Here is a 15,993-nt window from a genome sequence, read left to right on the forward strand (position 1 = left end):
TTCCTTACTTTCCCCTTTTTTTTCTTAAAATGACTCATTCTCTACTCAATTTATTTAAGTGTGGTTACACTCAGTCACTTATCAAATGTCTCTATTTGTCCCAAACACACACACACACACACACACACACACACACACAGAGCTTTAAATCAGTAAGGACTATTTATTACATTGTTGGCATTATCTCCTCTAAATATAGAGTAGTCATGAATATGACCAGAATGTAGAGCAGTCATGAGCTGCTGTATCACCAGAGCAGAGAAATCATGGACTTGAATGGGTACTGAATAAAAATGTGATTGAAAGGCTGGAAGTATTGTGATACCAACATAACCAACAGACAAAGCATGCCGAGGCAATAACTGTTTGGAATATATAATATAAGGTGAGGAATAATGTGAAAAAATCTACAGGAGAAAAATCCATTTCCTGGCTCTAATTTTTCAAATTACAGACATTTACTCAAAAAAAAAAAAAAAAATACAAAGCTATATGCAGGATCTTGAGAATTCTAGACTCCCCATCAACGTTTAGACAGAACAAAAATTAAATTGAGTAAGAATGACATTCTCACCCATTTTGTCTAGGCTGTCTATCTAAAAGCCCTTATCATAATCTTGCTCAGCACCCATCTTAGACAACATGTTCCCATGGATCCCAAACCCTCATATTGAATCTTATAATTCCTGCTCTTTTTGTATCTTATACCTCCTGCTTTATTGTTGATGTGGATGTGAAAAAAAGCTAATGATCCTCTGGTTTATGATCCTTCACAGATGTAAACAGGAACATTCAAAATCACCTATTGTTAAGCCTCCCTGGAGGCTACTGATCTTAAACAAAGTTTTATGACCTACAATGAACATATGGAAGGTAATCCAAATAATTATATTCCTTCACTCTTTTATTTACCCTTGACTCTGAAAAGTTCTCAATTTTCCACATAATCTAGAAAATAAATATTTACCTTTGCCTTCCCAGGCAACATTAGAATGAGCAGGAATGTCCATTAATTTGTTATTATTTTTCAATTTATTACTCAATTCCCTTACTTTCTGTTTATAACCTGAGCTTTTCTGGTTAAAAAAAAAAAAAAAAGATTTAAGAAGCAAAACTTATGGTACAAAAATTTAAATAAAGGTCACATTGTCATAGTATGGTGTTTCAGTTTTGCAATCCATCTGCAATTTCCCACCAGGCTGAGTAGAGTTAGTCTAAACAAGTCTAAAGATATTTACGAAATAAGCTACTATGAAAGGTCAAGACAACCCATCAAAAGCAACTCTCTTCCTCTTCCACTGCACGGTGAAGGCCAGGGATGAATTTTAAGAGTTGTTTCCGGACACTTCCCCTTCTGTTTTTCCGGGGCAGGGTCCCAAACATGTTTGAGAAGTTGCCCTCCCACAAGGGTGACATGGACCCACTGCTGGCCGAACTAAAACTTCGGTCCCTCCTGGAAACAGACCTCTTCAGGAAATCGTCCCCATCCTTGGGGACAAAGCACTCATCATCTGTGCTTGTCTGTCGACTGAAGCCTCCCTTGCTTGAGTCCTCAGACACACACATCTGGTAGCCGTCCTCGCTGTCCACGGTCATGGAGCTCAGACAGCTGCTCTCACTGGATAGTCGATTCCGGTCCAGGAGGGCTGAGCCCGACCCCGGCAGAATTCCAAACAAAACCGACTCATCTATGTCCATGTTTTCGAAACTTGAGCAGTTACCTGTGTCACCTAGAATGCAGAAAACAAAAGACTTCTGTGGAATGGATAGGAGCATCAACCTCTACCAGCAAATACACCAAAATTTCTCTTGAAAGGGTGCAAGAAAGAGTAAAGGTGAAAAATATTTTTCACTGAACTTCATCTGTATAAGTAAGTGACTCTTTATGAGGCCACTTAATAAACCTTAGAGTGGTGTTTCCCAAACCATTGTTCATGGACTAGCTTTCATGTACAAGGGTTCCACAGTCACAGAAACAGTCATGCTGAATTAAAAAAATGTAAATAGATTCTTCACATAAGAACAGTCAACTCCTCTGATAGTATGCCAGTGTGACTTGTCAACCTCCAAAAGTATCATTTCTTAAACGGAAGTGACCCTGCAACCTTTCACTAAAGTCCTCACAGAAATGGCATTCTAAAGAATGTACTGGGAAAAATATAAAAAATATAATATACTTAAGGGAATGACATTTTATAGACTTCCTCCATTAAGTTCCTCTGATTTTCAGTTACTGAAAATTTTAAATAATTATATAATTATCATAACATCACTCGAAGTATATGGGAAACACAGTTATAAAACCTGTACCTGTAGGCTGATTTACAGAGAACTCAAAGGTGTTTACAACAGAGAGGATATCTTCCAGTCTCAATATTCCATGTTTCTTCCTAGAATACTTTAATACTGAAATGCTTTGGAATGGTACAGTACCCAGAAAACAGCCTTGTCTTCAAATAAGTAACAATTTATCTGTAGAAGTTGAGTTTTACCTGCTTAGCTGAATTTTTTTTTTCCAATCAACCTTTCATAACCTGTATCTGGGCTCTCCAAACTCAAATTTTAATTGCACCACCAACATCCTATCCCTACCCCCACTTGCTTGGGCACTATCTGGCTGGTTTGCTACTTAAAGGAAGGGGATTATTTGTTATACCACCCTGAGAACAACATAGTTAGAAGGTGACTCTACTTCAGGAAAAGTAATAGAACATTGCACACTCAGAAATGGTTATACTTTGTGCTGATTATTTCTCTATTGTTGCTCTCCTTTGTCCTTGATTAGCAATACAAAAAGAGACTGATTTTCCACTTAATCTGCAAGGTTGAATACAGCCAGCTCTGCAGTGACTAGCCAGAATGCTTTCCTTTTTTACTAATAACACCTACCTTATTTCAATGGGTAACGAGTTGATGAATTGCTTTTGATCAGAAACCAATTAAGAATCTCAAGCCCTGTATATTTATTCTAGAAAAAGTAAACTACAGAACTCCTTCAATTTCTCAAAAAAAAAAAAAAAAATGTGTACAACAATGGCTTTAATGAGGAGTCATTCCCCTTAATCTTGAACTAAAGACCTTCTCTATACAAGTTATTCCTATAGAACCCCAGGACTGCCTATACATTTTAAGCCAAACCCCATCTCCACTCCAGAATGTTCCAGAAGTGGGGGCAAAGTTTTCCCAAACACCCTCAAGTCTACAAAAATCCAGGAGTGGCTGGATTTTATACCTCTATCCTGCTAGGAAGTTTCAGATCCTCCCAAAAATCTACTAAGAATTTTTTAGCATATTAATTTTAAAACATACCAAAGAGAAGTAACTTACATAGAAGTTTCATTTAAAAAACAAAATTTCTACACAAACCTCTAAGCCATACATTAGTGCCTAATTATGAATTAAATGTATCTTTTTTCATATAAATAAATTATTACTTGAAACAAACGTTCTAGGTTATAAATAAAGACTTTAGCTCAGTGGTATCTTGAGAAGGTAGAACCTACATTTCACACCCACATAGCTAGTGGTTTCAGTGAATTATTTGTACAAAAAAGTTCATTCCTCAGGTAACACCAGTCACATAGCAAATGTTAGATCAACAAAATTTTATTTTATTTTTTTAAGCAGGCTCCATTCCCAGTATGGAGCCTGATGCAGGGCTCCAGCTCATGACCCTGAGATCAAGACCAGAGCCGAGATCAGGAGTCCAACACTCAACCGACTGACTGACCCAGGTGCTCCCAAATCAACAACATTTGAATTCAACCTTTCCCTTCAGAATTCACACAGTGGCAAGAGCCATGCCTTTACTGTTAGAATGATCATTGGTATTTCTGATGGGTTTACAGGCCAAGAAGCATTTCTCTGCATTCACATAACTTGTATAATATGAACAAATGATAGGAGCTCTACCCAAGACGCATGCTACCATTCCAGCCTCAATAATTTCTGAGAACTACACAACCTCGGAGCCACAAACATTCTCAGAAATTTAATTCATCTACAGCAGTAGTAGGAAAACCAGGCTATCATTCCTACCGCTCTTCTAAAACTCCAGGTACCTCTTGCACGTATGTGCATATATACAAGTGTGTGCAAGTTTTTGTGTGCATATGTGTTATATGTATGGAGGAGGGGATGTGACTTGACCTACTCACCCTCCAAAAACATAGGTTACTCCAAAGGTCAGGCCAAAAAACACAGTCTAGTATTCTTGATCCACGCTAGACAATTTTTTCCTATAATCATGATAATCTTGCAATAACTTAGAGGCAGAAATACCAAAAAGATGAATGTTAGTGTGGTTTCTGAACAGGAAATTACATTTACCATGAAGCAGACGCTGTTCCTGTAACTGCAGAGATCTGAACTCCACCCATTTTTTCTTCAAGGTTTGCTGATTAAAAAAAAAAAAAAAAAAGTGTTAATAACTGGGAATCCCCATTGAAGATAACAATTTACTTCTAGATGATGAGATTTATCATAATTTTTTCCCTTTCTTTCTAACTAGTGTTAGAACTCCTCCCATTCATTGGAAGATTATTTTCTACATAAAAGGGAGATACTGGGAATACTACTTTCTCAGGAAATAATCTAGTAGTATCAAGTTAAAACAATAACATTGTTTCAATAGAAACAACAGACAAGAGAAACCATGACATTTATTTATTTGTATATTTTAAAAAATATTACAGAACCAGATTGTTTGGATTTGTGTCCATTTACTAGCTGTCGAGGCAAGGATCTACTCTCCAGGCTTCCCTCCCTCCCCCATGTATAAGATGAAGGCAATAAACAGAATCGAAACCCTGGGACTGTACTGAGAATTCGGAGAGTTAGTAGATGTAAAATGTTCAGAACAGTGACTAGAGCTTAGTAAATTGTTCAGCAAATATCATCATACTGTAAGCCTGGGGCATTAAAGCTCTGTTTATTGCTACACACCTATGTATTTTTCACAGCAAAAAGGGGAAGCCAGCCTGTCTGAAAAGCTTCCTTAGTAGGCTAAACTTAGAACACTGATAAGCATTGTGACTTCTTAACTGCTTCCTTCCTCCGCTCCCCAGCACATGCAAGCAGTGGCCCAGGATGGTAATGAAGGGGCTGCTGTCACGGCCTGGCCCAGCCCATCAAAGGGGTTGAGGTGATGAGAGACAAAGCAACCAGGCAGAGGCCATCTGTCAAGGACACCTAGAGGCTCATTCTCCCTCCCACCTTTTGGCCTTTGTCCGGCCCCTTTCCCTGCCAACTCAGATCCCCATAGCAAGCCCAACAGGCAGGCACAGCTCAGCTTTGCCTTTGCCTATGGACACTTCATCACACGGAAAGATAGCCCATTGGAAACAAGCACTCCTTTGTAAGAAGCAGTCTGGGAAAGGTAGATGCAGGCTAAAAAGGAAAAGTGGGAAAAAGTACATTTGGAAAGGGAAGACCAAAGGAAAAGAAAATCATACAATTTTAAGAATGTCATCAAATGCTTAAGGGAAGAATGGCTGGTTCCTCAGTTCAGGGGGGCTGAACAATCACAGGACGGGATTCTCCAAGCCTTGATCACGGTAACGTTTAGCGTCAATCTTTACGGTTACCTATATAATTTGCAAGCACTAAATCAAAGCCGTAAAATGTCTGACTTAGTTAATTGCTTGTTCTTTCTTCACTATAGGATAGTCAGTATGGCTATGAGACTGTTGGGCTGTCTGAGTCACAGCTCCTTTTATCTGTGCCAACTGTGGTCCTATGAAGGTCAGAGTTAAGGACCACAGAGAACAAACAGAACTAGCAAGGATCTAACCCCTTCCTTCTCTCTTAAAGGGGTCTTTCTCCTGCAAGAGAATAGAGTTCAGGAGAGGAACATAAAGATAGGTTGACAGTCAAAACTAAATATGGAGAGAGAAGGAAATTGTATTTTTGCACTAGCTATTCAGAAATACAAAGTCAGGCTTTGCCAGATAGCTATTTTTTGTGAAAATAAAGGTTTTTAAATATCTAATCTGTTGACTTGGCCCAGTCATCTAAGTACGTCATCACTTAAACCAAGAAAACACCAGTGTAAAGAGCAGATGTGCCAAAGTGACTAAGAGTTTTTAATCTCTCTCTCAGCTTCCCCATTTTACTCACAATCTGTTTCTGCTTGTTATTAACATTACATTTGTTATTTGGACAAATGAGACCTCTCACCATTAGAAGTAAATTAAAGCATGTGGGAAATCTAACCATACCGGGCCCTATCACCTCACTGTACCTAGCTCAGAGCTCAGAGCCTGGTATATAGCAACTGCTCAGTAAATATTGGTTGAATGAATATATCAAAGAATGGCTTCCTGAAATAAAACTCAACTATCACAGATGGATATTTTGAGTTGGATATATTTCCAATGTTTTCAATATACATGAGACATATAGCTACACATTTCCATCTTTATTACTTTTACACTGCTTTCGTGGATAACATGCTGTTTAATTTTCCTATCAGTCCTACAAAGTCCCAGATTAGAAAATAAAGGTGCGATGTAGGGCTATAAACCCAGTGAAAAGCAGAGCTAGATTTAAAAACAGCTCCTCTAGCTAGCACAGTGGATGTGCTGTTTTCATCTTAAACAACTGAATCATAGGTTATAAGAAAGGGAATCCCTGTAAACAGCTCAGAATGGACCCCCATTTCTAAAGAAGAGCTTGTGGCCTCTGGAGTCTTTAAAAGATGAATGCATACTTACACAGGACACACAAACTAAATGTCATCGTGTGAAGGGGAAGCCAACTTGACCCTAGTTGCAGGTCAGATCCAGATATTTCTGGTTCAGGAGGTAAACTGGAAATCACATAATTTCAAGAATAGAAAAGGAAAAGAAATGCAAGAAGATAAGCAAGGATGAACCCAAAGATCTGCCAGAACTGGAGAAGCAGAAACGGGTAGCTAGGAATTTGGATCCTCAAGCAATCTATAGTTTAAATGCACTTATTTATCAGGGCACAGGACAGAGACAAGTTTCCTGTTTGAACCTTGGCTAAGCTCTACTACCATGAAGGCAGGGTGAGAAAAGCTGCTGATGGTGGCCATGGCTCATGTAGAGCTCATGTCTGGAGAGGCAGGAGTACATAAATGCAGCCTATGATTTGAGCCAAACAGCACACGAATCCTCTAGAAAGGCAGGCTAGCTGCCAGACCTGGCTCTGGGTTGGGAGCCTTGAAAATGCAGGGTGGAGGCAAACCAAGTACAATATGGAGTAGAAGGCAAAGACCACCATGCATGGGAAATAAGCAATATGAATTCCGAATGGTATGAAAGACAACAAAATTGACAGTCAGTACATAGATTATCTCAAAAAAAGAAAGAAAGAAAGAAGAAAGAAAACAGAACAGTGTCCAAAGAAGACTTTAAAACAAAAATATTTATAATCCTTTGAGGAAGAAATGAGATTAATGTCAATCAGAACAAGAAACCTGAAACAAAGAAATAAAGCAAGAACAGATAGACATGAAAAAGAATGATCTGAAGATAAAAAATGAATTAACTCTTAAAATTCATGGGAACAACTCATTCTATACAGAATAAAGACATTACTGAAGAACTCAACAAGAACATAAGAAAAAAGATAAAGTCATACAAAATATGAAAAAATGGTTAGGAAACAAAGAAAATAAATCAAAAGACTCTAAAAATATCCCTAACAAGAATTCCAGAAGATAATTCAAGGAATGGTGAGGAATGTATATTCAAAGAGATCAAGCTGATAGCTTTCCAAAACTGAAGAAATTCACAAGTCCTTGGATTGAAAAGGTACTGCAATTTCTAAGCAGTATAAATTTAGAAGTGAATCTAAATTTAGCAGCATAAATTTAGAAGTGAATCTAAATCTAAACCTAATCATATTTCAGTGTATTTTTTTTTAGACCAGTAAGACAAAAGAACATCTTAAAAGTAACCAGAAACAGACAACAGAATGCCACAAATTGAAATACCAGTTTTTGAAAAGACTCAAAAATAGAAAATCCTCTAGTTGGACTTAACCAAGGGGGGTGGGGAAGATAGAGAAAGAGAGAGCTAGAAGGCATAAAAAGAAAAACACGAGAATAGAATTTTTTATCAACACATAAAATAAATTTGAAAATTTTAAAAATTTAACAAAAATATTAATTCAATAAAACTGGCCCAAATAAAACAAAACAAACAAAGCAGAAAGCCTGAGATAGCTTATAATTAATAAAGAAACTGAAACAGTTTAGAAGAATTCCCACCAAAAAAGAACGCTAACCCCAGATGATTCAGATAGTTATAAGAATTCTACCAGAGAAGAAAAAGGGGAAGATTCTCCCCAGCTCATGTTAAGAGTCCAGTAAACATGATACATCCAAAACTAAAGAAAGATAGTTTGAGAAAAGAAAATTGCAGGCCATTCTACCTATAAAATAAAGTTACCTTCCAAAATCCAAAAGAAAATATTAGCAAATCAAATCTATAATTATATAAAAACAAGTATAAATTATGATCAGTTTCAATTATTCTAGAAATGCAAAGGTGGTTTTACGTTAGAAAATCTTTAAATGTCATTCACCATATTGACAGATATTTTTAAAATAAATAAGCAAGAATAACACATGCACAAAAAAGTGTCTGATAAAATTCAATACACAAACACTATAAAAACTACCAGGAAATTTAGTATGGAAGAGAGCATCTCAAATCTGAAAAGTATATTCATAGAGAGAGCTCATTCCTGATGGGAAAAAGTGGAAATTCCCTTTAAAATCAAAACAAAACAAGGACGCCTTAATTACAGTTTCTATTCATCACTGTTTTGTAAGCCCTACCCAGTGGAGTGAAGAAAGAGAATTTTATGTCATCCTTAACAGTTATTATCTTCACAGAAAACCCCAAATAATCTACAGATAATTTGTTAGAAATTATATAGTTTAGAAATAGTTTGAATCCTATAATTTGAATAACAGCATAAAATTGGTTTTACAAATCTATACATCAACCTCAATCAAAACATTCATTGTTTTTATGAAGAAACTATAGTATGAACAAAAATCATGAGTAGAAAGGAATACAACTAGTGAGAAATGTATAGGATCTATTTGCATAAAAGTATAACACTTTATTGAAAGACATAAAAAATTAAAAATGGTTAAAATTATGAAAACTTTTCCTCTAAGATCAGGAAGAAGACAAAGATGTCCCCTTTCACCACTTTTATTCAGCATAGTACTAGAAGTTCTAGCCACAGCAATCAGCCAAGAAAAAGAAATAAAAGGAATCCAGATTGATTAAGGAGAAAGTAAAACTGTCAATTTTTGTAGATGATGTGATACTATATATAGAAAACCATAAAAAATACAACCAAAAAACTAATAAATAAACTTAGTAAATTTGCAGGATACAAAATTGAAGTACAGAAATCTATTGCATTTCTATACACTAATAATGAAGTAGCAGAAAAAGAAATTAAGAAGACAATCACATTTATAAGTGCGCCAAAAAATATAAAATATCTAGGAAAAACTTTAACCAAGGAGGTGAAAAGATCTGTACTCTGAGAAATTTAAGACACTGATGAAAGAAACTGAAGACAACACAAACAAATGGAAAGATATACCATGCCCATGGTCTGGAAGGATTAATATTATTAAAATGTCCATACTACCCAAAGAAATTTACAGAGTCAATGTAATCCCTGTCAAAATCCAAGTGGTATTTTTTTACAGAACTAGAGCAAATAATCCTAAAATTTGTATGAAACCATAAAAGACCCCAAATGGACAAAACAGTCTTGAGAAAGAACAATGAAACTGGAGGTGTTACAATCTCAGATTTCAAGATATACTACAAAGCCAAAGTAGTCAAAACAGTTTGGTACTGGCACAAAAACTGATACATAGATCAATGAATAGGGATAGAAGGCCCAGAAACAAACCCACTTTAATGGATAATCAATCTATGACAAAGGAGTTAATAATATATAATGAAGGAAAAACAGTCTTTTCATTAATTGGGAATACTGGGCAGCTACATGCAAAAGTATGAAACTGGACTGCTTTCTTACACCATACACAAAAATAAATTCAAAATAGATTAAAGACCTAAATGTGAGACATGAAACCATACAACTCCTAAAAAAAAACATAGACAGCAATCTCTTGGACATTGGTCTTAAAAACTATTTTTGGATATGTCTCCTCAGGCAAGGGAAACAAAAGTAAAAATAAACTATAGGACGGCAACAAAATTAAAAGTTTTGCACATCACTGAAGCAAAAAGGAACCTATGGAATGGGAGAAGATATGTGCAAATAATATATTCAATAAAGGATTAATATCCAAACTATACACCACTCAACATCAGAACCCCCACATAATCTCAGTTAAAATGGGCAAAGAACCTAAATAGGCATTTTTCCAAAGAAGGCATACAAACGGCTAAGGGATACATGAAAAGACATTCAACATCACTAATCATCAGGGAAATGTAAATCACAACCACAATAAGATATCACCTAATACCTGTCAGAATAGCTAGCATCAAAAACAAGAAATATCAAGTGTTGGCAAGAATGTGGAGGAAAAAATACTCATGCACTATTGGTGGGAATGCAAACTGGTGCAGCCACTGTGGAAAACAGTATGGAGTTTCCTCAAAAAATTAAAAATAGAAATACCATATGATCTAATAATTTCACTATTGAGTTTTTATCCAAAGAAAACAGAAACACTAATTTAAAAGGATATATGCACTCCTAAGTTTATTGTAGCACTTAAAAATATAACCAAGGTAAAAAAGCAACCTAAGTGTCCATCAGTAGAGGAAGGGATAAAGATGTGGTATACATACACAATGGAATATTCCTCAACCATAAATAGGAATAAAATCTTGCCATTTGTGACAACAGGAATGGGCCTCCAGGGTATTATGCTAAGTGAAATAAGTCAGAGAAAGACAAATGCCATATGATTTCACTTTCATGTGGAATGCAAAAACAAAACAAAACATAAAAACAACCCCCAGTCAAACAAACAAAAAAAGCAGAAACAGATTCATGAATAGAGAGAACTGGTGGTTGCTGGAAGGGGAAGGGAGTAGGGGCATGGGCAAAAAAAAAAAAAAAAAAAAGATGGTGAGATCATCTATCACTAAGAAAACACAATACTATAGAGATGTTAAGTCTTCAAACTGAGCTAGCTATACAAAATGCAGTATCAATCAAAATTCCAAAATTTATTTATAGAACTTGATAATCTGATTCTAAAATTTATATAGATGATCAAAAGAATTAAGTATAACCTGGAGGGTTTGTTCAACCAATATACCAATATTTATTAGAAAGGTATAATAACTGAGTTTAAGAAAAACAATGGATCAGAATATGGAGCCTATAACAAAATCCATGCATATATGAAACTTGCTTAAAAACAAAAACTTCGCTGCAGGTCATTTTGGAGGAAAAGAAGGACTAAAAGAAATGGTACTAGGAGAACTGAGTATTGATATGGAAATTAAAGAAAATTAGAATCCTCTCATACCACACATACAAATCAATTCTGGACGAATCCAGGACTTAGGTGTAAAAAGGAAAAACCCTAAAACTTTTGGAAGAAAATATAGAAAATGCAGATTACCTACAAAGGATAAACAATAAAATCTCTTCCATAAGCAAAAATATCAAAGGCACAATACATTTAAAAGGCTAAGGAGGCAAAACATCAACTGAGAATAATTCAATCACCTAATAAAACTCTCCTTCAACATTAGCAGTGAAAGATTTGTTTGGACAAAGAAAGCCCTGCTTACCCTTGCAAGAAGTACTACAGCAAAAAAGAAAGTAAACCCAGAGGGAAGAACAGAAAACAGCAAGCACGTCAATTCAATTCATTAGCATATGTGTTCACTACAAGCTACTCAGAACAAAAATACATAGTTTTCCATTCTAAAAATTGATAAAATTCTCCAAAGTAAAGCAATAATAGGAAAGATGGGGCCTTAAGATGAACATTTAAATATGTTAATGTCCTCATGATGTTCTGGGCAAGGACGGGTATATTGAAAAATGTATACTTCATTTGAAAAAATTGGTAGCTACGAATTTTAAAATTTCCAGAGAAAACACTGAAGGAGCAGAAATTGCTTAGAAACATGAAATGTGTTTTTTGTAGGATGCTTTATTCCACAAAATGTAGACTTATTGCTCAGTTATGTTTTAGATAACACCACCAGTTTATTTTGTACATTTCTTTCCTTTTTCCATGAGAAGGTGAAAAAGCCAGGTTTACTTAAAAAAAAAAAAAGATCCTCACTAATACTGTCTTTTTTTGTAAAAACAAATTCAGTTTTGACAGTTTTAAAACATACCTGTAATATGAAGCCCTGTTTATTCCATACAAAAATTAAATGATAAAATGTTAGAAGCATTCCCTTTAAAGTCAAGAATAAGATTATCACTATTTGCAGGAATCCTGATCAATGTTGTAAGAGAAGAAAAATAAATTATATAGTTGACCCTTCAATAATACAGGGGTTTGGGGTGCTGACCCCTGCCCCATCAAAAATCCATCTATAACTTTGCCTCCCTAAAAACTTCATTAATATAGCCTAGGGTTGACTGGAAGCCTTACCAATAACATAAACAGTTGATTAACACAGATTTTTTTTTTTTAGATTTTTTTATGTTATATTACATACTGTATTCCTACAAGAAAGTAAGCTAAAGAAAAGAAAATATTTTTAAACAAATCACAAGGAAGAGAAAATACATTTGCAATGTCAGACCTCATGTATAAAAGAGCAAAAACTTCATATAAGTGGACCCAAGCGTTCAAACCTGTGCTGTTCAAGAATCAACTGTAGTTGAATAACCAGGGCTAAAGGGGCAAAACTTTCAGTATCTGCAGATATTACGCCTCTATGAAAAAATCTAAGGGAATCTACAAACACTGGAATAAAGAGAGTTCAGTAAGACTATCGGATTTAAAAATTTACACAAAAATTAATAGCGACAAATTAAGAGATCTTTGAAAATTAAAAAATCATGTTTATTGTAGCAAGAAAACTTAGAAGGCACCTAAGAATAAACATAATAAAAGCTACATAAAAGTGTATAAAGAAAAGATAAAATGTTTTTGAAGTACATAAAAGACCTGAATTAAGAGGTCAGGATCCTGTGTTTGAAGTAGGAAAGGTGAAAACCATAAAAGCGTCAACTGATATTTATTCTATAAATATCAATTCCTATCATACTCTGAACAGAGGAACCTTTCAAGGAATTTTACAAATTAATTCAAAATATCCCAAGGACAAGTAAAATGACAAGAGTATAAAATCAGTGTTGACGCAGAAGGAAACAGGGCTCATCGATGAACTAGGTATGAGGGGAGGAAGAATACAAGATAAAAGATGAACATAGTAACTCTACCCTCATGGGCTCAATAATTAAGAAGTACGTACTTCATATAGAAAATTCATAAATGCCAACTATTGCAAAACGCAGTCCAACTGAGCAGCCTGCCTGTAAGCCCTGGGGTCTCTGCTCAGCCTGGCCACCTCAGTGCCACGCAGCGGCGATCTCTGGGAGAAAGAGGTCATGGAGTCTGCAGGATCGTGATTCAAAGGCACAGGAATGAGGGTCTGCACTCCACAGCCTGGCAGAGCCTCACCAGTCTAGCAAACCGAGATTTTCAAGACCCTCAAAGAGCCTTCCCAGGGAATTTTCTCTGAACTCTCTGCATTGTGTACTACCTCCCGGAAACTTCATTTTTTCCACTTCAAAGCTGATTGCGTGTTTGCCCATGAAAGTCGATTCAAGGACAGCCACCGGAGAAGAGGGAGATGATTTTTGTAAGAAGAATGAAGCAGGGCAGAAGGACCCAGAAGAGGACAATGGAAAAGCAAAGCTTCCGGGCCCTCCCGCACACATGCAGCACTTGGAGAAAGCAAGGAAAAACCAGCAACTCCTCCTTTGTTCCCCGCCCCCCAAAATGTAAATCAAGAGAGATCACAGGTGCATTACTGAAAAGTTCTTCAAGTGATGTGCCTTCCTGTTGCCTTCCTGAGCCTCCTAGAAACACAGAAGGAGGAAGGAAGAAAGTGATTTGCCCTGGTTTGTGGAATTGAATATTCCTGTAATGGTCATTGTGTGGCTCTTGATAATTTAGCAGTTTAGACTCATCACGACATTTCATCTTCAAGGGCTGTTTCAATCCCTCAAATACATTTTTATTCTACCACTCACACATTCAAGGGTGGAAAGTGTGTCTCACTGTGTTAAATTACCTTTAAAACTTGCAGCTTTGCTTCAAGCTCTGCTCTTTTGAGAATCGTTGTTCCATTAAGAGTCTCTATCCTGTTTTAAGAAAAAAAAAGGGGGAGGGTGGGGGACAGGAGCAGCATGAGTGATCCTTTCAAACAAGTAGCATCCTTATGAAGTACTACACTTGGAGAGCAGACTGTACTTTAAAAAGCAACATAAATGTTATAATCCCCACGGCATTTCAAGTATCTGGACCTAGGCTGAATCTTCTGACAATAGGCAGGGAAAGGAAATAACAAAATAAAACAAAACAAAACAAAAAAGACAAAACAAAACAAAAATCCCCTGGAGAGGGTGGTTGAAAGAAAAGATGTTGGCTAACTTGTAAACTATAGCTTGTTTTATAGACGCCACTACATGGCAATGACTACTGGTCTCTACTGGAATTTATCCTTATGGGCTCTGGCTGAATCACCTATTTTATTCAGTGAATGCTTCCTGGGCATCTGCCATGTGCCAGACTTTAGACCCCGTGCTAAGCATGAGGGATCCAGCAACGAAAACAACATATAATAGGGATCTGCAAACAGTATAATCATCATGCCATTTCTTGGAAAAGGGAAAAAGTTCCTTCTTTCCCAGGATTCTAAGAAACTGTACCTCTGTAAATTGTCTTAATTTGTCAACTAGAACAAATAGAGCCAGAACCACTATGAGATAATAACCTTCGTATCATTCTCACATCTCAGAACCTTTTAAGTTTATAAACTTCAATCTCAGAATTATCAGTTTAAAGGTGTTCGTTTCTCCCTACACCAAATGTCTTTCTAAAAATAAAAAGACTTGTTCTATCCTGACTGATTTGATTTATTTTGTGGGCTCATGCTGACACCTTTATTTTGACTATTAAGTCAGCAATCTGAATGAGATAACAAATTCCATGTGTGAGTCACACACCTAGGCATTTTTAAAATAATGGTTCAAATTCCTTCTGATAAGTAAACTGTAAATATTATATTAAGATGCAGAAATTTTCAAGTCATGGTAAAACAATAGCATGAAATACCAAGACCTGTTTTTCTCTATTTCTAATAACATCATTCCCAAGATAGTGAGATGATAATGCAAGCCAGGATTTTGTCTGCTTTCTCATGAGGGTGGTCTTGTCTCTGGGCACTAGAGAGGATCCTGTGAATCTGTTTCAATAGGACTCCTACTGCCCATCTGACCCACCCAAGCAACAGATGTCTATGTGCAGAGCCACAGGCACACCTTGGTTGTTCTCTTCAGTATTTAGACAGATGTCTCTCGCTTTCCTGATCCCTGGATCTCCATTCGTCTCCATCCATTATTCCTTAATTATATCCCTGCATTCTGCCCACTTCATCCATTTGGAACGTAGCTTTCTGACTCTAACTGCACCTTTTCCCTTTGGATTCTGCATGGCTCCAACCTCACAGATTCGTTTCTCTGGAGGAGAGAGCACACCCATCCTCCACCCTGAACTCACAAGATCCAGAGTTGGACTAAGTCCTCTACCATCAGGAGTCATCTTCCAAAACTACTCCCACGCACACCCAGAGCATCTCTGAAGTTTTAGACGAGGATCACTGAAGAGCATCCCGCAGATTTTCTACGGGTAGCTTGCAAGGAGCAACTGTGGGGCAGCTGAAGAGAATGGATCCTGGCATCCAGAGCAGGTGGTCACATCCTAGCCCAGTCACTTACTAGATCACTGATCTCCACTCTACCTAA

At 36.5% G+C, this 15,993-nt stretch overlaps 1 protein-coding gene across 1 annotated transcript in view; it reads right to left on the minus strand.

Moving 5' to 3' along the window:
- Positions 1-465: 465 nt before the first annotated feature.
- Positions 466-15,993, minus strand: part of LOC111141592 (cytohesin 1 interacting protein) — a 29,886-nt gene continuing 14,358 nt past the window's right edge. Inside the window, exons 6-8 of the mRNA XM_022494261.1 lie at positions 14,262-14,331; positions 4,330-4,396; positions 466-1,730 (exon numbers count right to left, since the gene is read on the minus strand). Of these exons, the coding sequence (XP_022349969.1) occupies positions 1,273-1,730; positions 4,330-4,396; positions 14,262-14,331 (595 nt within the window). The 3' untranslated portion in view covers positions 466-1,272. The remainder of the gene's footprint in view (positions 1,731-4,329; positions 4,397-14,261; positions 14,332-15,993) is intronic.

The sequence above is a fragment of the Enhydra lutris genome, unplaced genomic scaffold (genome assembly GCF_002288905.1).
Source record: "Enhydra lutris kenyoni isolate GAN:26980312 unplaced genomic scaffold, ASM228890v2 scaffoldscaffold1, whole genome shotgun sequence".
Classification (NCBI taxonomy): Eukaryota; Metazoa; Chordata; class Mammalia; order Carnivora; family Mustelidae; genus Enhydra; species Enhydra lutris.